At 36.4% G+C, this 17,716-nt stretch overlaps 1 protein-coding gene, 2 long non-coding RNA genes and 1 pseudogene across 3 annotated transcripts; 2 read left to right on the forward strand and 2 right to left on the reverse strand.

The window, feature by feature from the left end:
• The first annotated feature begins 5,643 nt into the window (after positions 1–5,643).
• LOC133858899 (uncharacterized) lies at positions 5,644–7,965 on the forward strand. The gene is made up of 3 exons (XR_009898625.1): positions 5,644–6,021; positions 6,945–6,981; positions 7,770–7,965. It is a non-coding gene; the product is annotated as an uncharacterized LOC133858899 (long non-coding RNA).
• LOC133858900 (uncharacterized) lies at positions 6,998–7,711 on the forward strand. Its single transcript, XR_009898626.1, has 2 exons — positions 6,998–7,223; positions 7,273–7,711. It is a non-coding gene; the product is annotated as an uncharacterized LOC133858900 (long non-coding RNA).
• Positions 7,966–11,109: 3,144 nt separating the features above from the next.
• Positions 11,110–11,868, reverse strand: LOC133858901 (major pollen allergen Bet v 1-F/I-like). Its single transcript, XM_062294353.1, has 2 exons — positions 11,612–11,868; positions 11,110–11,512 (listed from the first exon to the last, which is right to left on the reverse strand). Exons 1-2 carry the CDS (start codon positions 11,793–11,795, stop codon positions 11,214–11,216), a joined length of 483 nt encoding a protein of 160 aa, XP_062150337.1. The 5' UTR covers positions 11,796–11,868; the 3' UTR covers positions 11,110–11,213.
• A 2,714-nt stretch (positions 11,869–14,582) lies between these two features.
• Positions 14,583–15,591, reverse strand: LOC133858902 (major allergen Pru ar 1-like; annotated as a pseudogene).
• Positions 15,592–17,716: the final 2,125 nt, after the last annotated feature.

Consider the following 17,716-nt stretch of genomic DNA (forward strand, 5'->3'; position numbering starts at 1 on the left):
TGATAGTTTCATATAATGAACAAATTGCTGAAGTAATAGGCTAAAGCTCCAAAAAATGCCTCTTACACATCACCAATGATACAAAAAGAAATTTTACATATTTTTTCAACCAAAGTGAAGGAGACAATTTGCAAAGAAATTGGTAATGCAAATTTTTGCATAATTGTTGATGAAGCTTGTGATGAGCCAATGAAGGAGCAAATCACTATAATTTTAAGATTTGTCGACAAAGATGGTTTTGTGTGGGAACACTTTTTTGGGCTTGTTCATGTTTCTAATATTGCGGGAGTAACCCTACAAAATAGTATATATTTTGTATTGTCTCAACATAAGTTGCGATTGAAAATATTTGAGAGCAAGGATATGACGGCGCAAGTAACATGTGAGGTGGTTGGAATGGGTTGTAAGCTTTGGTTTCAAATGATTGTCGATATGCCTACTACATTCATTGTTTCGCACATCGTTTGCAATTGGCATTAGTTGCGGCATCAAAGGAAGTTATTCCTATTCATCAATTTTTTTTACTAATTTGACTTTTATTGTCAATATCGTTTGTGTCTCATGCAATCGATTTGAAGAATTGCGAATTGCTTAAACTGCTGAAATGGCTTACCTGATTGAAATTGATGTGATTCAGAGTGGAAGGGGACTCAATCAAATTAGTAATTTACAATGGCTAGAGATACTCGTTGGAGTTCTCACTTGAGATCAGTTTCTAGCTTGATCAAAATTTTTAGTCCAGCTTGTGAAGTTCTTCTGAAAACAATTGATGTGGGAACTACTTCTTCCCAACGAGCAGAAGCAAATCAGTTTATCAGGTAATGACTTCATTTGAATTTGTCTTCATCTTGCACCTCATGAAAGAAACAATGCAGATCACTGATCATTTATGTCAAGAATTGCAATCAAAATCTCAAGATATTTTAAATGCCATGAATCTTGTTTCATCCACTAAAACATCTATCCAACAATATAGAGGCGATAAATGAGATGATTTACTTACCAATGTGAAGTCATTTTGTGGGAAACGCAATATAGATGTCCCAGATATGAATACTCGTTATGTTGAGAGACGAGGTTGAGCTCGCCATTAACAAGCCGACTTTACAATTGAGCAACATTATCGATTGGATATGTTTTGTACCTCAATAGATTCTCAATTGCAAGAATTAAATCGCCGGTTTAGTGAGCATGCAGTGGAGTTGCTTATTCTCGGCTCACCTCTTGATCCTCGAGCCGCATGTGAATCTTTCAGAATTAATGATATTTTTCAGTTGGTAAAAAAGTTTTATCCGCAAGACTTTATTGATTTTGAAAAGGAATAGTTGGAAATAGAACTTAACCATTATAAGCATAATGTAGTTCAACATTCGAGTTTTCAAGCACCGTCAAATATTTTTGAATTGTGCCAATGGTTGGTTAGTACCAGAAAATCAACTATCTACCAACTTGTTTTTCGAGTTATTGTACTTGTGCTTACTCTTCCCGTTTCTAACGCAACTACAGAACGAGCATTTTCAGCCATGAATATTGTCAAAATTAGGCTTCGCAACAAAATTGAAGATGAGTTTCTGATGAATTCTCTAATGGTGTATATCGAAAGAGAAGTTGCTGCAACAATTAGCATAGATTCAATCATAGATGGTTTTCGGGATTCAAAAACACGATGAGTTCCATTTTAATAGGTGTTTTGGCTGAAATTTAATGTATTATGAAACACATATTTTGTATATTTTCTTTTGTTTTGTTTTGTATTTTTTTTTTGTCAAAACAAAATTGATTAATTTCGTCTTTATATATTTATTTCATCTTCAATCTTTATATATTTCTTATTCATGCTTTGACCCCTACTCCTATTTTAATATATTTGTAATTTATGCCTTAACGGCTTGACCTCTGCCCAAAATACTTTTTGGCTCTGTCCTTGCTCAAAGAGGTGGGTTGAAATTCTATAAAATACAAGGGGTAACCTCTGCCAACGTCTCCTAATTTCGTCAGAAATGAGAGCCTATGCAGTCCTAAGAAAAAATACAATAATAATAATAATAATAATAATATTAAAGAGCAACAACCACTATGTATTGCCAGCGGGATAGGGGCCTTTAGTCTCAGCTATTAAGGCCCCCAAAAGAACATGCTCATGGGCTGTTGGGTTCGCTCCCAGGTCTAGAAGCAAATTACATACTTCTACACAGCCGTTGATAGATCTCCAACACCTCTGATACAAAAAATTCATCAATAAAAAAAAAATGTAACATCTTTTATCCCGAACTCTCATGAACCCCTCCCCTTTCTCTATTCTCTCTCCTGCAAAGCCCACCATGGGAGAGAAAGCTTCTCTATCTCCCCCCCTCCCTTGCCTCCCTTTTCTTCCTCTTTCCATCCTTTTCATCACAGCTTATGTCTCCTTTGAGGTATTATCCAGCTAGAGTTTTCTATAGCTTTTTCTAAGCTAGAGTTTTCTCTAGCTGGACTGGACTCGTGCGCCTCCTACCACTCTTGGCTGAGGAATCACTAGTATTTTGAAGTTCTTAGATCTGATGTTTTTCAACTTAGATCAACTAACTTCAAGAGGCCTTTTCACCATACGCTCCACACCATCGGATTCCCAACTCTTTCCCCTTAAATTCACCATCAGCAGGTTTGTCTGTTGGCACTCACGCGCTAGAGTGTGCACTCCACGCGGTAGAGTCTGATGCCATGCAAGCTGATCTCCACTACAATTAGCCATTAGCACCAACCCCAAGCAATGGTTATACCGCCACCAATACTCTATAACAAGTTTTATATTTTCTGTATTTATTTTGTTCGTGGTTGGGTTTTGGTTTCTCTTGAAGAACCATTTTTTATGAACTTTGATCTTATAATTGTTGTGCTTGTTCATTCTCACCCCCTGCAAAGGGATTGTTACTAACAAATCAAAATCAGTGCCCGCCCAACCCTTACAAAAGGGTTGTTTCATAGGACAGGGTTGAAGGTCTTTGCACGGGTCATGCCCCTATTCATTGCTGGTTTGGTTTGTTCTTTGCCTTATGCGGGCAGATCCTCGGCTTTGTTCAAGGTTGATAGGGCCGAAACCTTTTTGATTCTTCTGGAATTGAAAACTCACCATTCATTCCTTCGTTACTACTTTGGCACTGCTATATTAGATTGGGGTTTTTTGTTGGGATGCCTACCCTTTTGCATTCTTGTTTGTAATATATGTTTTAGATTCTACTTTGTTGTTTTCATTTTGTTAAGCTTTGGTATGTCAAGCATTTAGTTTGTAATTTTGTTTTCAAGTATCTATAAAAAAAAATAAAAATAAAAAGTAAAGAAAAAATAAAAACAATTCATCAATCATACGTGAGTACTTATTTTCTTTTATCCCCTAAATGGAAGACACTCACATGGTCTTAAATTTGTTTTCTAGTTGGCAGATTCACCATATTAGTAGAGTCGCTAATAATGTTGCGCATGGCTTAGCAAAGGATGCCTTGAAACATATTATAGATCAGGTTTGGCTTGAAGAAATTCCTAGATGTATATGTGACGTTGTTTTGTTAGAGCAATTTACTTGATTTTCTTGAATGAGAAATAAAAGTGTTATATCTTTATTTCAAAAAATAAAAAATGCAGAATGATCCATCCCAAATCGAATGATAATTTTAAAAGTCATGTTACATATAAAAGTCTTGCATATAACATTACTCGTCATATATATATATATATATAAATATAATTACATATATATATATATATATATATATATATATATATATATAATTACATATCTATATATATTATTACATATCTCAAAGCTTAGAAATATAGAAAACCTGGGTTTGGGGCTACATGCTAAGTAATCCTAGTTCACCATTTAAATCCCTAAATAGTAAACACCCTCATTATTATAGATATTATAAAAATCAACTGAATTTGATAAAATCCTAACCGTCTAAAACCTTTGTTTGTAATGGCCCTGATTTGCAGACGAATTAATTATTGGTTGTAATGTATGAATGAACCCATGCCAAATGCAGAAGATACAAAATTAAGCTCTCAAGAAAACGGGCGTAATTATCTCTAGACATCCATATCAGATATCTTTTTTTCTTCTCAAAACACAAGAAGATTTGCACTGGAGTCAACACGCAAAAGAGGACTGGTTGAGGTATGTGGATCAAAACTCAAAATACTTTCATGCTTGTGCTAGCCAAAAAAATTGCTGAAAGCATATTGAGATGATGAAGGAGATGGGAGGCCGAGTATGTCGATCAAAAGAGGACATTGAAGATGCTTTTATTCAGTATTATAATAACATCTTCACTGTTGGAAATGAACTTGATCTGGAGAGTTCTCTTGGTGCAATTGACTGCAAGGTGACTCCAACGATGAATCATAAGTTACTGGCAGAGATCACACTGGAGGAAATTTCTACGGCTTTACAACAAATGGCTCCCCTAAAAGCTCATGGCCCTGACGGGTATTTTGTATGTTTTTATCAGCACAACTGGGCAACTATACACACTGAGGTATGCTAAGCTATTCTTCATTTCTTTCATACTGGGATGTTGGATAGTAAGATAAATAAAACTAATATAGCTCTTATTCCTAAAACCCAACAACCTGAAAGTGTGTCTGAGTTTAGACTTATTAGCCTTTGTAATGTGTTGTACAAATTAATTTCTAAGGTTCTTGCTAACTGACTTAAACTAGTGTTGCCAGAAATTATCTCCTGCACACATAGTGCTTTTATTCCAGGTCGTTTAATCACGGACAACATTCTGGCGGCTTTTGAGATCTTGCACTCTATGCAAACCCAGATGTGGAGCAAAACTAGGTTCATGGGTTTTAAACTCGATATAAGTAAAGTCTATGACCGAGTTGAATGGCATTTCTTAGAGGCAATCATGCAAAGGTTGGGTTTTGTGGAGCAATGGATTAAACTTATTATGGCTTGTGTTCGCTCAGTCTCCTACCTATCCTCATCAATGGCAGCCCAGTGGGAAATATTCAGCCATCACTAGGGATTCGCCAAGGGGATTCCATTTCCCCTACCTCTTCTTAATTTGCGTAGAGGCTCTTAGTGCTTTATTACAACAAGCTGAGCGGAAGGGGGTAATCATTGGTGTTCCTACTTCTCAGATGTAATACCCCGTATTTTAAATATGGATATAAATACTTATTTATTAAAGAGCTTTATAGTTTTAGTCCAATAAATTTTAAACGGACCTTAAACTTTGGAATAACGAAAATAGGGTCAAACGAACTCCGTTTTGGTCGATTCAAAAGCCAGAACACTTGTCTCGAAGTCCTCTAGCTACCCTCAAAATTTCATAATTTTTGAACTTCTTTAAGGGTATGAAAACACCCGCAAAAACTACAACCCCGGTTATGGACGAAAATTGATATATAATATTTGTGGGCCTATTTTTATTCCTTAAGAGCCCAGCCCAGTCCATATCTACATCAGCCTGTCAACCCAGTCCAAATGATTCAAGTAAAGCACCTCACCACACGTGGCTTCTTCTTTCTTCTCTTTGTTGATTTTTTTCAAGCTTGCTGCCCAAGTATAAATTCCACCCTTTGATTCTTCTTGCTGCCCACGCCGGCTTCCTCAAGCGTTGGATCAAACGTGCTGCCCAAGCATAAATCCCAGCCTTTGATCATTCTTGCTCCCCAAGATGAATTCCAGCCATTAGATGAGATCCAAAGGAGTTGATCTTGGCCGTCCAAATTAGTATAAAAGAAGCCCAAAAACTCTCTTCTTTCTCTGCAAGTTACTTCTCCTTCTCCTTTGATTTTCCTCTCGGTCCAGTGGCTAAGATAGCAAGAAGAGAGCTATTAAACTTTCTCTTCTAGGAAAACAGAAAAAAAAAAAAAAAAAAAAAAATCCAGCCCTCTTTCATCTTTGTTTCGGTTCAGCAAGGAAAGAAAGAAAGCAGAATCTCTTCTCAAAGCTTTCTTCTCTCCCTCCGTTACGAGTAGACAGCAACTAAAAGGAAAGGAAACCAAGAAATTTCCGGATTTTTGGGTGTTGTAAGTCTCTCTCTCTCTCGTTTATATCTCTGATATGTGTGTAAGTTGGTGGGTACAAAAAGGAAAAGAAGAAAAGAAGACCCAAAAGAAAAGTAGAAGAAACAGTAGGCGCCTCTCCCTCAATCTTCTCGTGTGTGTGTGTGTATTGTACAAAAGAAAGAAAAGCAAAGAAGATGGTCTTGGTCAACTAAGGAAAAAAAGGAAGCAATAAATATTAATAAAGAAAAGAAAGACAAGAAAAGGACCCACTTTTTCTCTCTCTCGTAAGTCATTTTTAATCACTTACTTTGCAAGAACAAGCTCTTCTCTCTACATTCAAGAGATAAGGAAGAAAAGAAGAGGTTCTAGAAAAAAAGTCTATAGAAAAGGACCAAGGAATGTAGAAAAAGAAAAGAAAAGATGAAAATATTTAGTGTCAATTAAAGTTTTGTTTTAAAGCTTGTGATTTTATAAGTACTAATATTTAAAATTGTGTTTTAAAACAAGTTTTCAAGTGACACAAAAGATTTATAAAATATGTTGTTATAATGCCTAAGTAAAAGGCTACTATTTTACAAAAGTGCTATTTCGCCGCCCTAACATTTTAAAGTATTTTAGATGTTATTAATGCTAATGCCGTTATTCTGCCCGGATTTTATAAGAATAAAATAAAGTTATTATTTTATTAACTTGTTTTGAAACATAAAACTCATTAATTACATATGGTAAGCTATTATGTTTATCCGTTATAAAAATAATATATATATATATATGTGTGTGTGTGTGTGTGTGTGTGTGTGTGTGTGTGTGTGTGTGTGTGTGTGTGTGTGTGTGTGTAATTAATTGATGAAGAAAAGAAATATAAGGAGAAGATACCTTAGTTTAAGTTTTATATTTCAAATCTCAGAATATTTCTCTAAAAATTCTTCTTGCAATTTATTTAGGTAAAAGGTAGCTAAAATACTGCTCAGAAAATACCAGGTAAGGGAAATACTACCTCAAAACCCCGGCAAAGTTTTAATAAAACTTTTTCAAAAAGAAAAGTCGGGGATTTTCTAAACTCTTTCAACTCTTTTTATATTACCATTATAAATATGCTCTTGTTATATGATGTGATTGAAATCTCATGTGATCATACTAGGTTTATTTTTGATACATGTACACCATATGAGTAAAGATGATGATATCATAGTATGTGTTACATGTGCACCATATGAGCAAAGGTTGATGATATCATAATATATGTGTTATATGTGCACCATATGAGCAAAGGTTAATGATTTCATAGTACATGTTTTATATGCACACAGTTTTACCCCCGCGGTACCATGTCATAGACGATCCGGATCATATATGTGTTACGTGTTATGTGCTATGTGTTATGTGGGTAGCATGGCAACCACACGGAAGGACTAAAGTGTGGGCTACCGGCCGGGGAGGCCTTCACCTAGGGAAGTTTCCAACCCGGTTCGGCTCTCCCCTGTGACGACAGGATGGGCTCATAGTCGTCTTTCGAGACAAGCCAAACGTGCGCCGCTCATGGTTAATTAGCGGATATTGGACCAAGGGTGGTTAAAACTTACACGTAGCATAAATGATTCATGCACCATTCTACATTTGATATAATTGTATGTCATTTAACTGTTTCTTTATTTGCTAAATTATTTGAATTCTTTTTAGAATTCCTGAAAAGAAAATTACACTTTTGTTATTGTGTTTTCCTTACTGAGTTGTCAAACTCACCCCTTTTTCCCCCCAAATCTTTTCAGATGACACTGTAGACCGGAGTATTTTCTTTATGGATGGCATAGACCACACCCTAAGAGCAATAGATCGATAAAGACCGGTTTAACTTTTGTATTGTACATATTTATTTTGAATTCCTAGAAAAATGATGTAATAATTAAAGAACTAATATGTATATGTTCTTATAATGAAATATAGCCATGCGCTATTCCTGGGAAATTGTGTACATGTTTTAAATTATAGAGATGTTTTATAGCTCAAGTTCGCGTTCCCCTTATATCCCAAAACGGGGGCGTGACATCAGAGGGGTCCAAGTTTGAGTCACTTGCTCTTTGCGGATGACAGCATAATTTTTTGCAAGGCGAACTCAGTTGAATGGAGATGAATTATGAGGATTCTGAGCATTTATGAAAATGGGTTGGGCCAAAAGCTCAATCTGCAGAAGACATCCTAATTCTTTAGCCAAAATACCAGCCAAGAGAGGAAGCAAGAGATCTTGGGACTATCAGGGCTGACAGAAACCGATAGGATTGATACCTATCTTGGGCTTCCTTCTTTTGTGGGCAAGTCTAAGGTACAAGCTTTCGGCTTTATAAAAGATAAAGTGATGAAGAAGATCAGTAATTGGTAGGTCAAGTTTTTGTTCCAAGCTAGAAAAGAAGTGCTGCTTAAAGTAGTAACCCAAGCAATATCGACATACAACATGTTTACTTTTTAACTCCCTATTACTTTATGCAAGGAGATAAACAGTTTAATGCAAAATTTTTGGTGGAATCACATGGCCAAAAATTCCAAAATTCATTGGATGTCTTGGGAAAGATTGGGGTGATTCAAAGCCGTGGGAGGCCTAGGATTTCGAGATTTGGTGCTCTTCAGTCACACTTTACTTGCTAAGCAAGGGTGGAGGTTAATCCAAAACCCTTATTCTATCTCAACACAAATTATCCGAGCCAAATACCATCCTCGATGTGGTTTTATAGAGGCACCCTTAGGCACTCGGCCCTCCTTTGTAGAGCATATGGAAATCCAGGGAGTTGTTGCATCATGGATTAGTATGGTGGGTGGGAAATGGTTACAAAATCAAGGTTTGGGGGGACCGGTGGCTGCCCACTCCACAAACTTATCAAGTGCAACGAGTTATTGATAGTCAGTGTTTGGTGGCCTCTTTGATTAACCCTATTTCCAAAAGCTGGAATGTGGATTTAATCTAAGAGTTATTTTGTGGTGATGAAGCTCAAGTTATTGCAAATATCCCGCTTAGCCCTTTGCTGCATGAAGATAAACTGATATGGAGTGGAACCACTAGTAGCATCTTTACAATGCGCAATGCTTACCACCTAGGAAAAGAAGTACAAGAACGTGTGGCAGCTAAAAGCTCTCACTCTGGGCCAAGACAGGATATGTGGAAGGCATTGTGGGGTATGGAAGTACCAACTACAGTGAAGATGTTTACTTGGAGGGCTTGCCATAATATTCTTCCGATACGTTTGAATCTTTTTAAGAAGAAGATAATAGAAGATGCCAACTGTCCATGCTGTGGAGTTGAGGAGGAATTTGTAATCCACGCCCTCTGGACATGCCTAGCAGCCAAGGATGTGTGGGGAAGTAAAACATCTCCTTTCTAGAAGTGTTGTGGTACAGGTTTGAATTTTAAGGGGCTATTTGAAGATTGTCTTCAATGTTTCAGCATGGAGAATCTAGAGTTGTTGGCAGTTTTGGCACGTGGAATATGGTTTAGAAAGAATAAATATGTTTTTGAAGGAGTTTTTACCCATCCAGATGAAGTATATACTGTAGCAGTTAAGTTTGTATGAGAATGTAAGGAGTGTAGGCAGATGGACCAATTGGTGAACCATTCTGTAGCAGCAACTACCATTATCCATGAGCGTGTAATGTCGAGTCCTCCCCCGAATGGTGTTATAAAGATCAACTGGGACACTGCCATAAATAAAACAAAGGGTTGTATTGGTTTGGGCATCATGGCTAGGGACTGCATGGGGCTTTTTTTTGGGGGCTTGAAGTCTCACTAAAATTTTGCAAATGGATGCAAAGATTGCAGAAACCTTAGTTGCTCCGGAAGCAGTTCTTTTCATGAAAGAGGTTGGATTTCTCAGTGTTATTTTTGAAGGAGATGCTGCTCAGATCCTCCTTATCTCTCTAGATCTGGACACCTACTGGAAATTATTCATATTGAGAGGCAAAACTTACGTACTTGTAATTTTGTTTTTGCTTATCGCGAAGCCAACTCCACAGCCCATTGTCTTGCTAAAGAGGCTGCTAGTACCATTGATTTGCGTTGGCTGGATGATACTCCTACGAGTATCTCTAGTATTGTTGTTAAGGTAGCTGTACGTCCCTAGATCCTTGTTTTATGAAGGTCAAGTGTTTCATTTTTTTGTTATGAAAGAAGAGTTTGAGAATTTATGTTAAAAAAAATATATATTGTGCCATCCTTTTTAATTTTCATAAACATGGTCTCAAATTTAGTATTATGACTAGGTAAGTGTACCAATTATAATTAATCAATTAATCAATTAGTATTATGACAAGGTTAGTATATCATTTTAATTTTTTGGTTGTAAGGGAATCACTTCCTTTTCAAATGAATAATGATTTTCTTACAACTCCCATATAACTTCTATACAATCCCTAGATACATTGGGTGGAACCCACATGCATGAGTCTCACCCAATGTGTGTAGGTTGTGTGAGAGTTGTGTGAAAAGGGTTGTAAGGAATCACTCCCCTTTTCAGATAAATAATGATTTCTTTATAACTCTAGATATATTGGGTGGAACCCACACGTAGGACTTACATGCATGAGTCCCACCTAATGTGTATGGGTTATGTAAGAGTTGTGTTGGAGTAGTTGTAAGAGAATCACTCTCCTTTTCGAATACCACAAAAGTCAAGCTATCATCTCTCATCCCTAGTATTAATAAATGTCAGCTAATAAATGTCAGCAGCCTTCTTGATAGAAAAGGTGGCCAGATCTTTTAGGACCTATATGCCTGGAATAGGTAAGGCACCATAAAGGCTAAGGCCATACTAGCGGGGAAGTTCTTAAAGGCATGGATGAGACAAGTCATTTATGATTACAGCTGCCACTTCAAAGGCTTTTACCCCGGCAAATTAGACATATTCATACGTACGAAAATATCTTGGGCAAATAAGATAATGATCAATTACCAGTTACCAATAATACATGCGGCTGCCTTCCATTCGGGTAATAGACCTCCTGGGCTGGGCTTAGAACATACTAGAGAAGTTAGTTCTAACTGGGCCTGGAGCGGGTGAATCCGAACCCAACGAGTAATATTGTAATTTCCAAATAATTTCTTCATTTGTATATATGTATGCAAAGTAATAGAACATTAATTCACTTTGCATTCTTCCAAGTTACAACATCTCAAGAAAGAAAGAAAAGAAGCCACAACTTATTTTTTATGGGACAAACAAACACAAGGTTTAGTTATAAGCATCAGGGTGCGCCAAGAGGTAGCTCTCAATAGCCCTAAGTAGTCCCTCGCCCTTTTCTTTGTCAGCCTTAATCAGTTCTTTATTGACCGAAATGTTGCCTTTGGTATGGTACTTGCCGGTGATCTTCAGTATGGATCCTCCACCAGGGACTGCCACTATCTTGATCTCCTTAGAGATCTTCTCAAGGGTGTCGCCCAAAGGACTGCCCTCGATCACGCTGTAGCTGAATTTATAGTTTGCGTGGTCAATCTCATCAACCCTTTGCTTGATGTGATGTAAATGGCTGCCTGAAAAATATAGAAAAAGCTCATGTTCCCTCTCCCATCCAACATCTACATATGATGCTATTACATATAGCCAAAAAAGAAAGAAAGAAAGTAATTAACCTTCTGCAAATGTGATCTTCTTGATTGTTCCGGGCCCTCCATTTCCTTGAATGTTTTCAGAACCCTTAAAAGCCTGAGGTGCAACCTTCATAATGATGTTATCGGCGTCAAGGACGAAGGACTTGAACAGCCTAGCCGGTGGGATAACGGAGGTGGCCTCAAACTCGTCATTGAAAACAGCCATGATGACCTAAGACTTCTGGATGTGATAAAGGGAAGAATATGAAGAGAAGGATCGAGAAGGATACAATACTGAACTTGGGGAGTTTTTTTGAGTTGGCTAGAAGTGGGTGCTGGAGATTGGTATTTATAAAATAAGGTTGAGAGTTTTGTGTGGCAATGGCCCTAGCTAGCTTGTTCATCAGGGAATGTTGCTTGAAGAATTTTGCTTCCATTAACAAATGGCTGCCACTACCAACGTAGCCAACACACTGTCTCTAGCCTCCCAGTACGTAGATTCATTAATACTGCAGCTCAAGCTTGAACTTTGTACGTCCATCATATCTAGAAGGAACTTCGTATGAGAAATTCCTGCACTCATTTTTCACAACAACCGCACAACTGATGTGAAAAGGCATTTTTAAAAAAAAATAGATGCGCTTCCTACACTCATTTCTCACGTCACTAGTGTGCATATTTATCTTTTTCTATTTAAAAAAAAATGAAAAATAAATAAAAATAGATGTGCTTCATGTTCTTTCTTTCTTTCTTTCTTTTTTTCCTTAGGTCTTTCCCATGCCAAACCAACAGATATGTTTTTGAGACCGTGAACAATCCCAACTCCTCCGCCAACAATCCCTGCCCAAACTACATATGATATCTGCAATATCTGATAAGAAAACATCATATGCAAAAATAGAAGAAAAAAAGTTGCATGGAGAAAGAAGAGGAGGGGAATAGAAAAAAAGAAAAGAAAAGTGGCCATCTTTTTACCGATTCTTGTTCCAACAATGAGATGAGAAATTTCTTGTTCCCAAGAAAACACCGATTCCCATTATATATGATTTTACCCACATCACTTCTAATGAAGTTTTTCTGTTCCGCTTCTTAGATAACATGTAGAAAGCCCCATGAAAGAGCACGCACCGCAAGAAATCAAAACAAAGTTGAAGGAGGAGGAAAAAAATAGGGAAAACAGGCAGCATCCAAAATCTAATGAACAATGCCGGAAACACAAACACACAAAAGGAACTCAGACGCGGTTAGATCTCCGATCTATAAGTTACCAAATAACAGCTAGAAATTACAGATCACCCCTTTGATGGCCCAAATAATGTAGATCCAGATCAAAATCACATCAACCATCGGACGCGTTTCAGATCAAGACAAAAAAAAAAAATAAGGATCTACTTACCCAATAGTGGACTTCTCCAGAAAATTAAAAATAAAATAAAAAATTTCAGAAATTTTTGGATGAATTGTGTGCTTCTTGGTATTCTTGCAAGGCTTTACCTAAATGACATGGCTCTGGAAGTTAGCATTCTTTTGCTCCTTTTGTTATAACAGTCCACTCTAACTAATACAATAGCCCATTGACTATTACATAAAACACACTATACTCTACACAAAACACATTATGCTAAACACAATACAAAACAAATGAAATGCGTATCTTCTAGACTTTTCTAATGCCATTTAGCTATATTGAAATGAATCTTCATTTTACGTTATCTTTGCCACACATTCTGAGGAAATCAAGCTTTGCCAGACATGTGACTCATCAAGTCCACATCTGTCTTCTTCCAATATAATGCACTGCTTTATTAAACCCCTTTCATTTAGTCTACTATATTCTTTTTTCATTTAGTCTATCATATTCTCTCTCTTTCTTTTTTATATATAAAAATAAAAATTTGGGCAACTTAATAATTTTTTTTTAGGAATTGGGGTGGGGGGCATGGCCCCTACCGGCCCCCCCTTCCTCCTTCATTGCTGATAGGAAAAGGTAAATTTAATTAATTAATCAATACTTTAACACTCTTCCTCACAAGTGGGCTCAAACTTCACTTTAATAGGTGAGGCCCAACACGTGGAATAATAAATTGAAATGTGGTGAATTAATGGAGTCAAGGTTCGAACTCATAATCTTTGGCTCTAATACCTTGATAAATTATCACTTATGCCAAGTAAAGGTTGAAAATAAAACACAATCATCTCAAGAAATTAACCTTTCTTTTGGTATGTAGTCAATCCAAAATTAAGCTCTCAAAAAAACCGGCCAGCACAATCATCTCAATATCCTTCTCTTCTTAAGACATATATTTCACTAACCTTTTAAATTTGGTAAAGCTGATATATATTGATCAAGTCCAGCAATTTGACAGATTGTGTCAATTGATCAATAACTTACCATTTTGTAATGCTCCACGATGAAGAAGAAATTAAGACTCGTATTCTAACCTTCTATTATAACACTTGACATGGATTGTTTTGTTGATAACAAATCTTGATCACATGTTTACTTAGAATTTACCTGAAAGGAAATAAGTCTACAGTACTCTACACCCTTCAAGTTGACTTTCATTATATATATATATGTGTTCAATGCATGTGACATAACATTAATTCATAAATTAAAAAAAAATAAAAAATTTACATTTTACCAGTTTCCACTCTCCAGCTAAAATAACCAAAAACATTGGCTCTGTTTGGTAATGCATGAATTTAAGAAATGCTTTTTGTGTTTGAATTGAACAATATATGTACGTACATGTTATGATGCGACACAAATGTAAAAATTATTGTTTTTTAAGATTATTTTGTGTATAAATTATTTGTTATTATTTTTGTTTTGAGAAGAGAAATAAATCGAAGGCAAAAAGTAAAAACTTTAACCAACGAAGCCAGTATATATTATTAATTAGCAAGCACAAACCAGCCAATATTGGCTAAACACAAAACACCATGCAAGCAACAATGATCACTCCAACTCATAAGCTAATTTAGTTGTAGGTTGCTCATAAAAAAAAATTTAGTTGTAGGCTTCAGGATTTGCCAAGAGGTAGCTCTCAATAGCCTTGAAAACTCCCGTCGCATTTTCTTTGCCAGCCTTAAATTGATCTTCCATGATCTCATGGTCTCCATGGTGTAGTACTTGCTGGTGCTCTTCAAGATGGATCCTCCATCGGGGGCTGCCACTATCTTGATCTCATTAGAGATTTTCTCAAGTTTGTCACTCAAAGCATCACCCTCAATCACGGTGTAGCCGAATGTGAAGTTTTCTTGGTCACCCTCATCAATTTTGTGCTTCCCGTACTTGAATTGGCTGCCTGAAATACATAGAAAAAACACCTTCAATTCTTACTCGTAAAATGATAAAAAAAAATTATGTGTTAATGGAGATTAATTAAGACATAAACGAACCTTCCCGGAAGGTGATCTTCTTGATGGTTCCCGGCCCTCCGTTTCCTTCAATGTTTTCAGCACTCTTAACGGCGTGAGGTGCAACCTTTGGGATGAGGTTGTCAGCATCGAGGAAAAACGCCTTGAACAGCTTAGCCGGTGGGATAACGGAGGTGGTCTCAGCCTCGTAAGTGAAAACACAATTGACGAGCTGAATGTTTGGAAATGTACGTTCAGAGGAAGAATGATGAGGAGGATTGGTTGAACTCTAGATAGTTTTTGTGCTTGGGAGATATGTGAAGTTTTCCTGGTCAGCCTCATCAATTCTGTGCTTCACGTACTTGAATTGGCTGCCTAAAATACATAGAAAACAAACCTTCAATTCTTACTCGTAAAATGATAAAAAAAAAAAAAAATTATGCGTTAATGGAGATTAATAAGGACAAAAACTAACCTTCCCCGAAGGTGATCTTCTTGATGGTTCCCGGCCCTCCGTTTCCTTCAATGTTTTCAGCACTCTTAACGGCGTGAGGTGCAACCTTTGGGATGAGGTTGTCAGCATCGAGGAAAAACGCCTCGAACAGCTTAGCCAGTGGGATAACGGAGGTGGTCTCAGCCTCGTAAGTGAAAACACCCATGACGAGCTGAAAGTTTGGAAATGTTCGTACGGTCAAAGGAAGAATGATGAGGAGGATTGGTTGAACTCTAGATAGTTTTTGAGCATGGGAGATATGAGTACATAGAGTACTTTAGATCAAAGAATTTTAGGGTAGTTTCAAATTTTCTTTTGGATATCCTCGATCACTATGAAACTTAAATCATAATTTTTTAAGAGAAGGATTTGTTATTTCGTCAAAGAAAGCATCTTTGAAATTTTTAAATATAAACGACAAAAACCCTATTGATTCCACATGCTGAAGTAATTAGCATCAATCCTTTCCTGCATATCAAACAAAATAGCTCTTGTATACTTGTGAAGAGAACAAAAGTAGGGATCACGAGATTACGTTAACCATAAATATAGTAAAGGAAACTTCACTTACTCCCTGTATTTTGGTACTTTTGCAAGCATATTTTTAAAGTTTAAGAAGATGTAATATCGGGTTTGATCTCATACATGTTTTAAAAGTTTGCATTGTCACCCATCTATATGTATTAACAAAAGATCAATGTCATAATTTTTAAAATACTATTGCATGTTTTACCCAAAAATAATAATAAGAAGAACACAAGCCCTGGCTGTGGTTCATGTGATCCATGACCAAGGTCAGCAGACCCACGGCTAAGGCCGGTCGTGGGCATGCTGACCCACGACCACAGAGCTTTTTATGTTTTTATTTTTTTTCACTTTATTTTTTTTTTATTTTTTAAATTTCTAATTTTTTAATCAAGGGTATTTTTGTATTTTTATTAGTCTTATAATGATATTAGAGACATTTCACATGTTTACTAGTTGATTTAACACTAAAACCTAATGGGAGGGATAACATTACAAACTTTTAAAATATGGAAAGCCGACATTGAAACTTTTTAATTTTAAGGGTATGATAATTGCTATAGTGTCAAAATATCATGGGGTAAGTAAAGTTTTTCCTATAGTAGGTTAAAAATAAAATAAAATTGAGGAACGTCAAATTTTTCTTCTTTGCGTTGTTTGAACTTTATATTGCTTAATGCTTAAAGAGAAACCATCCTTTTGTGATTGTTTGTATTAAATTTACGTATTTGCCAGATATTCCTATATATGCGTTTATATGTATATATATATATAAATGCTTATTTTTGGAGTATAAAACAGTTGGATACCCATTTTTGTCCGAAGGCTTTACTAGTTCACATTCGCCATTTTGAAATTTGCCCGAACTTAAAAAGTTTTACATTCATTCAATGATGGCTGCCGCAAGCCAGCAAAGGGCCATAAACCTTCTCTTCATTCAACAGCAACCTTCATTTATTATACTCTTCTCTTCTTCTATGCTTTCACAAACCTTGAAACTTATATTTCATGGCATATAAACAAGAAGAAGATCTAGAAGAGATTATTAATTAGGACCACAAAAATAAAAATATTTTGTCGGTTCAAACAGATTTCTTTTCTTTTTAAATCATGAGAAGTTTTTTTAATTGCTAAGAAAAGATCTACAAGAGCAGCAAGATAAAAAATAAAAATAAAATAATAAAACAAACAAACAAAACCCCAACAATTACGAGCCACCAGAAGGATTGACTTAATTGGTAATTAACGAGCTTACTCATATGGCTAGTGAAGGGGAGATATGAGTTTGAGTCTCCCTCAATTTCTCAAATTCTAGGTGGCCTGGTCCCTCCAACTAAAAAACCACTCTCCATGTACCAAATGTTATAAGAGACCACGCTACATAGACTCTAAGAGATGGAAGGGGTACTGATGTATTGCATTACTAATTAATCCCTACTCACCACTCTCTATCACCATGTCCTTGGTTACCTCTTGGTGAAGACTATAATTACATGAGAAACAGGAAAAAAAAAAAAAAGTGGGTATGATCAAAAGTAGCAAAGGAAAAAATTGGGCTTTACGCTTTCTACCTCCGCCACTATCAGAAAGTTGGGATAACCTCTGATTCTTTCTTGATGAAAGTCATTTCTGTATGACTTCCACCTTTGAAGTGTCAGAGGAGAAGTGTCGGAAGATATATGTGTCTTCATCCTTGCCAGTTTCAACAAGTGAAAATAGAACTCCAACTGAGAGTCTCAAAGAGTTAACCAGCACATGGGTTGTTT

The sequence above is a fragment of the Alnus glutinosa genome, chromosome 1 (assembly GCF_958979055.1).
Source record: "Alnus glutinosa chromosome 1, dhAlnGlut1.1, whole genome shotgun sequence".
In the NCBI taxonomy this organism is placed as follows: domain Eukaryota; kingdom Viridiplantae; phylum Streptophyta; class Magnoliopsida; order Fagales; family Betulaceae; genus Alnus; species Alnus glutinosa.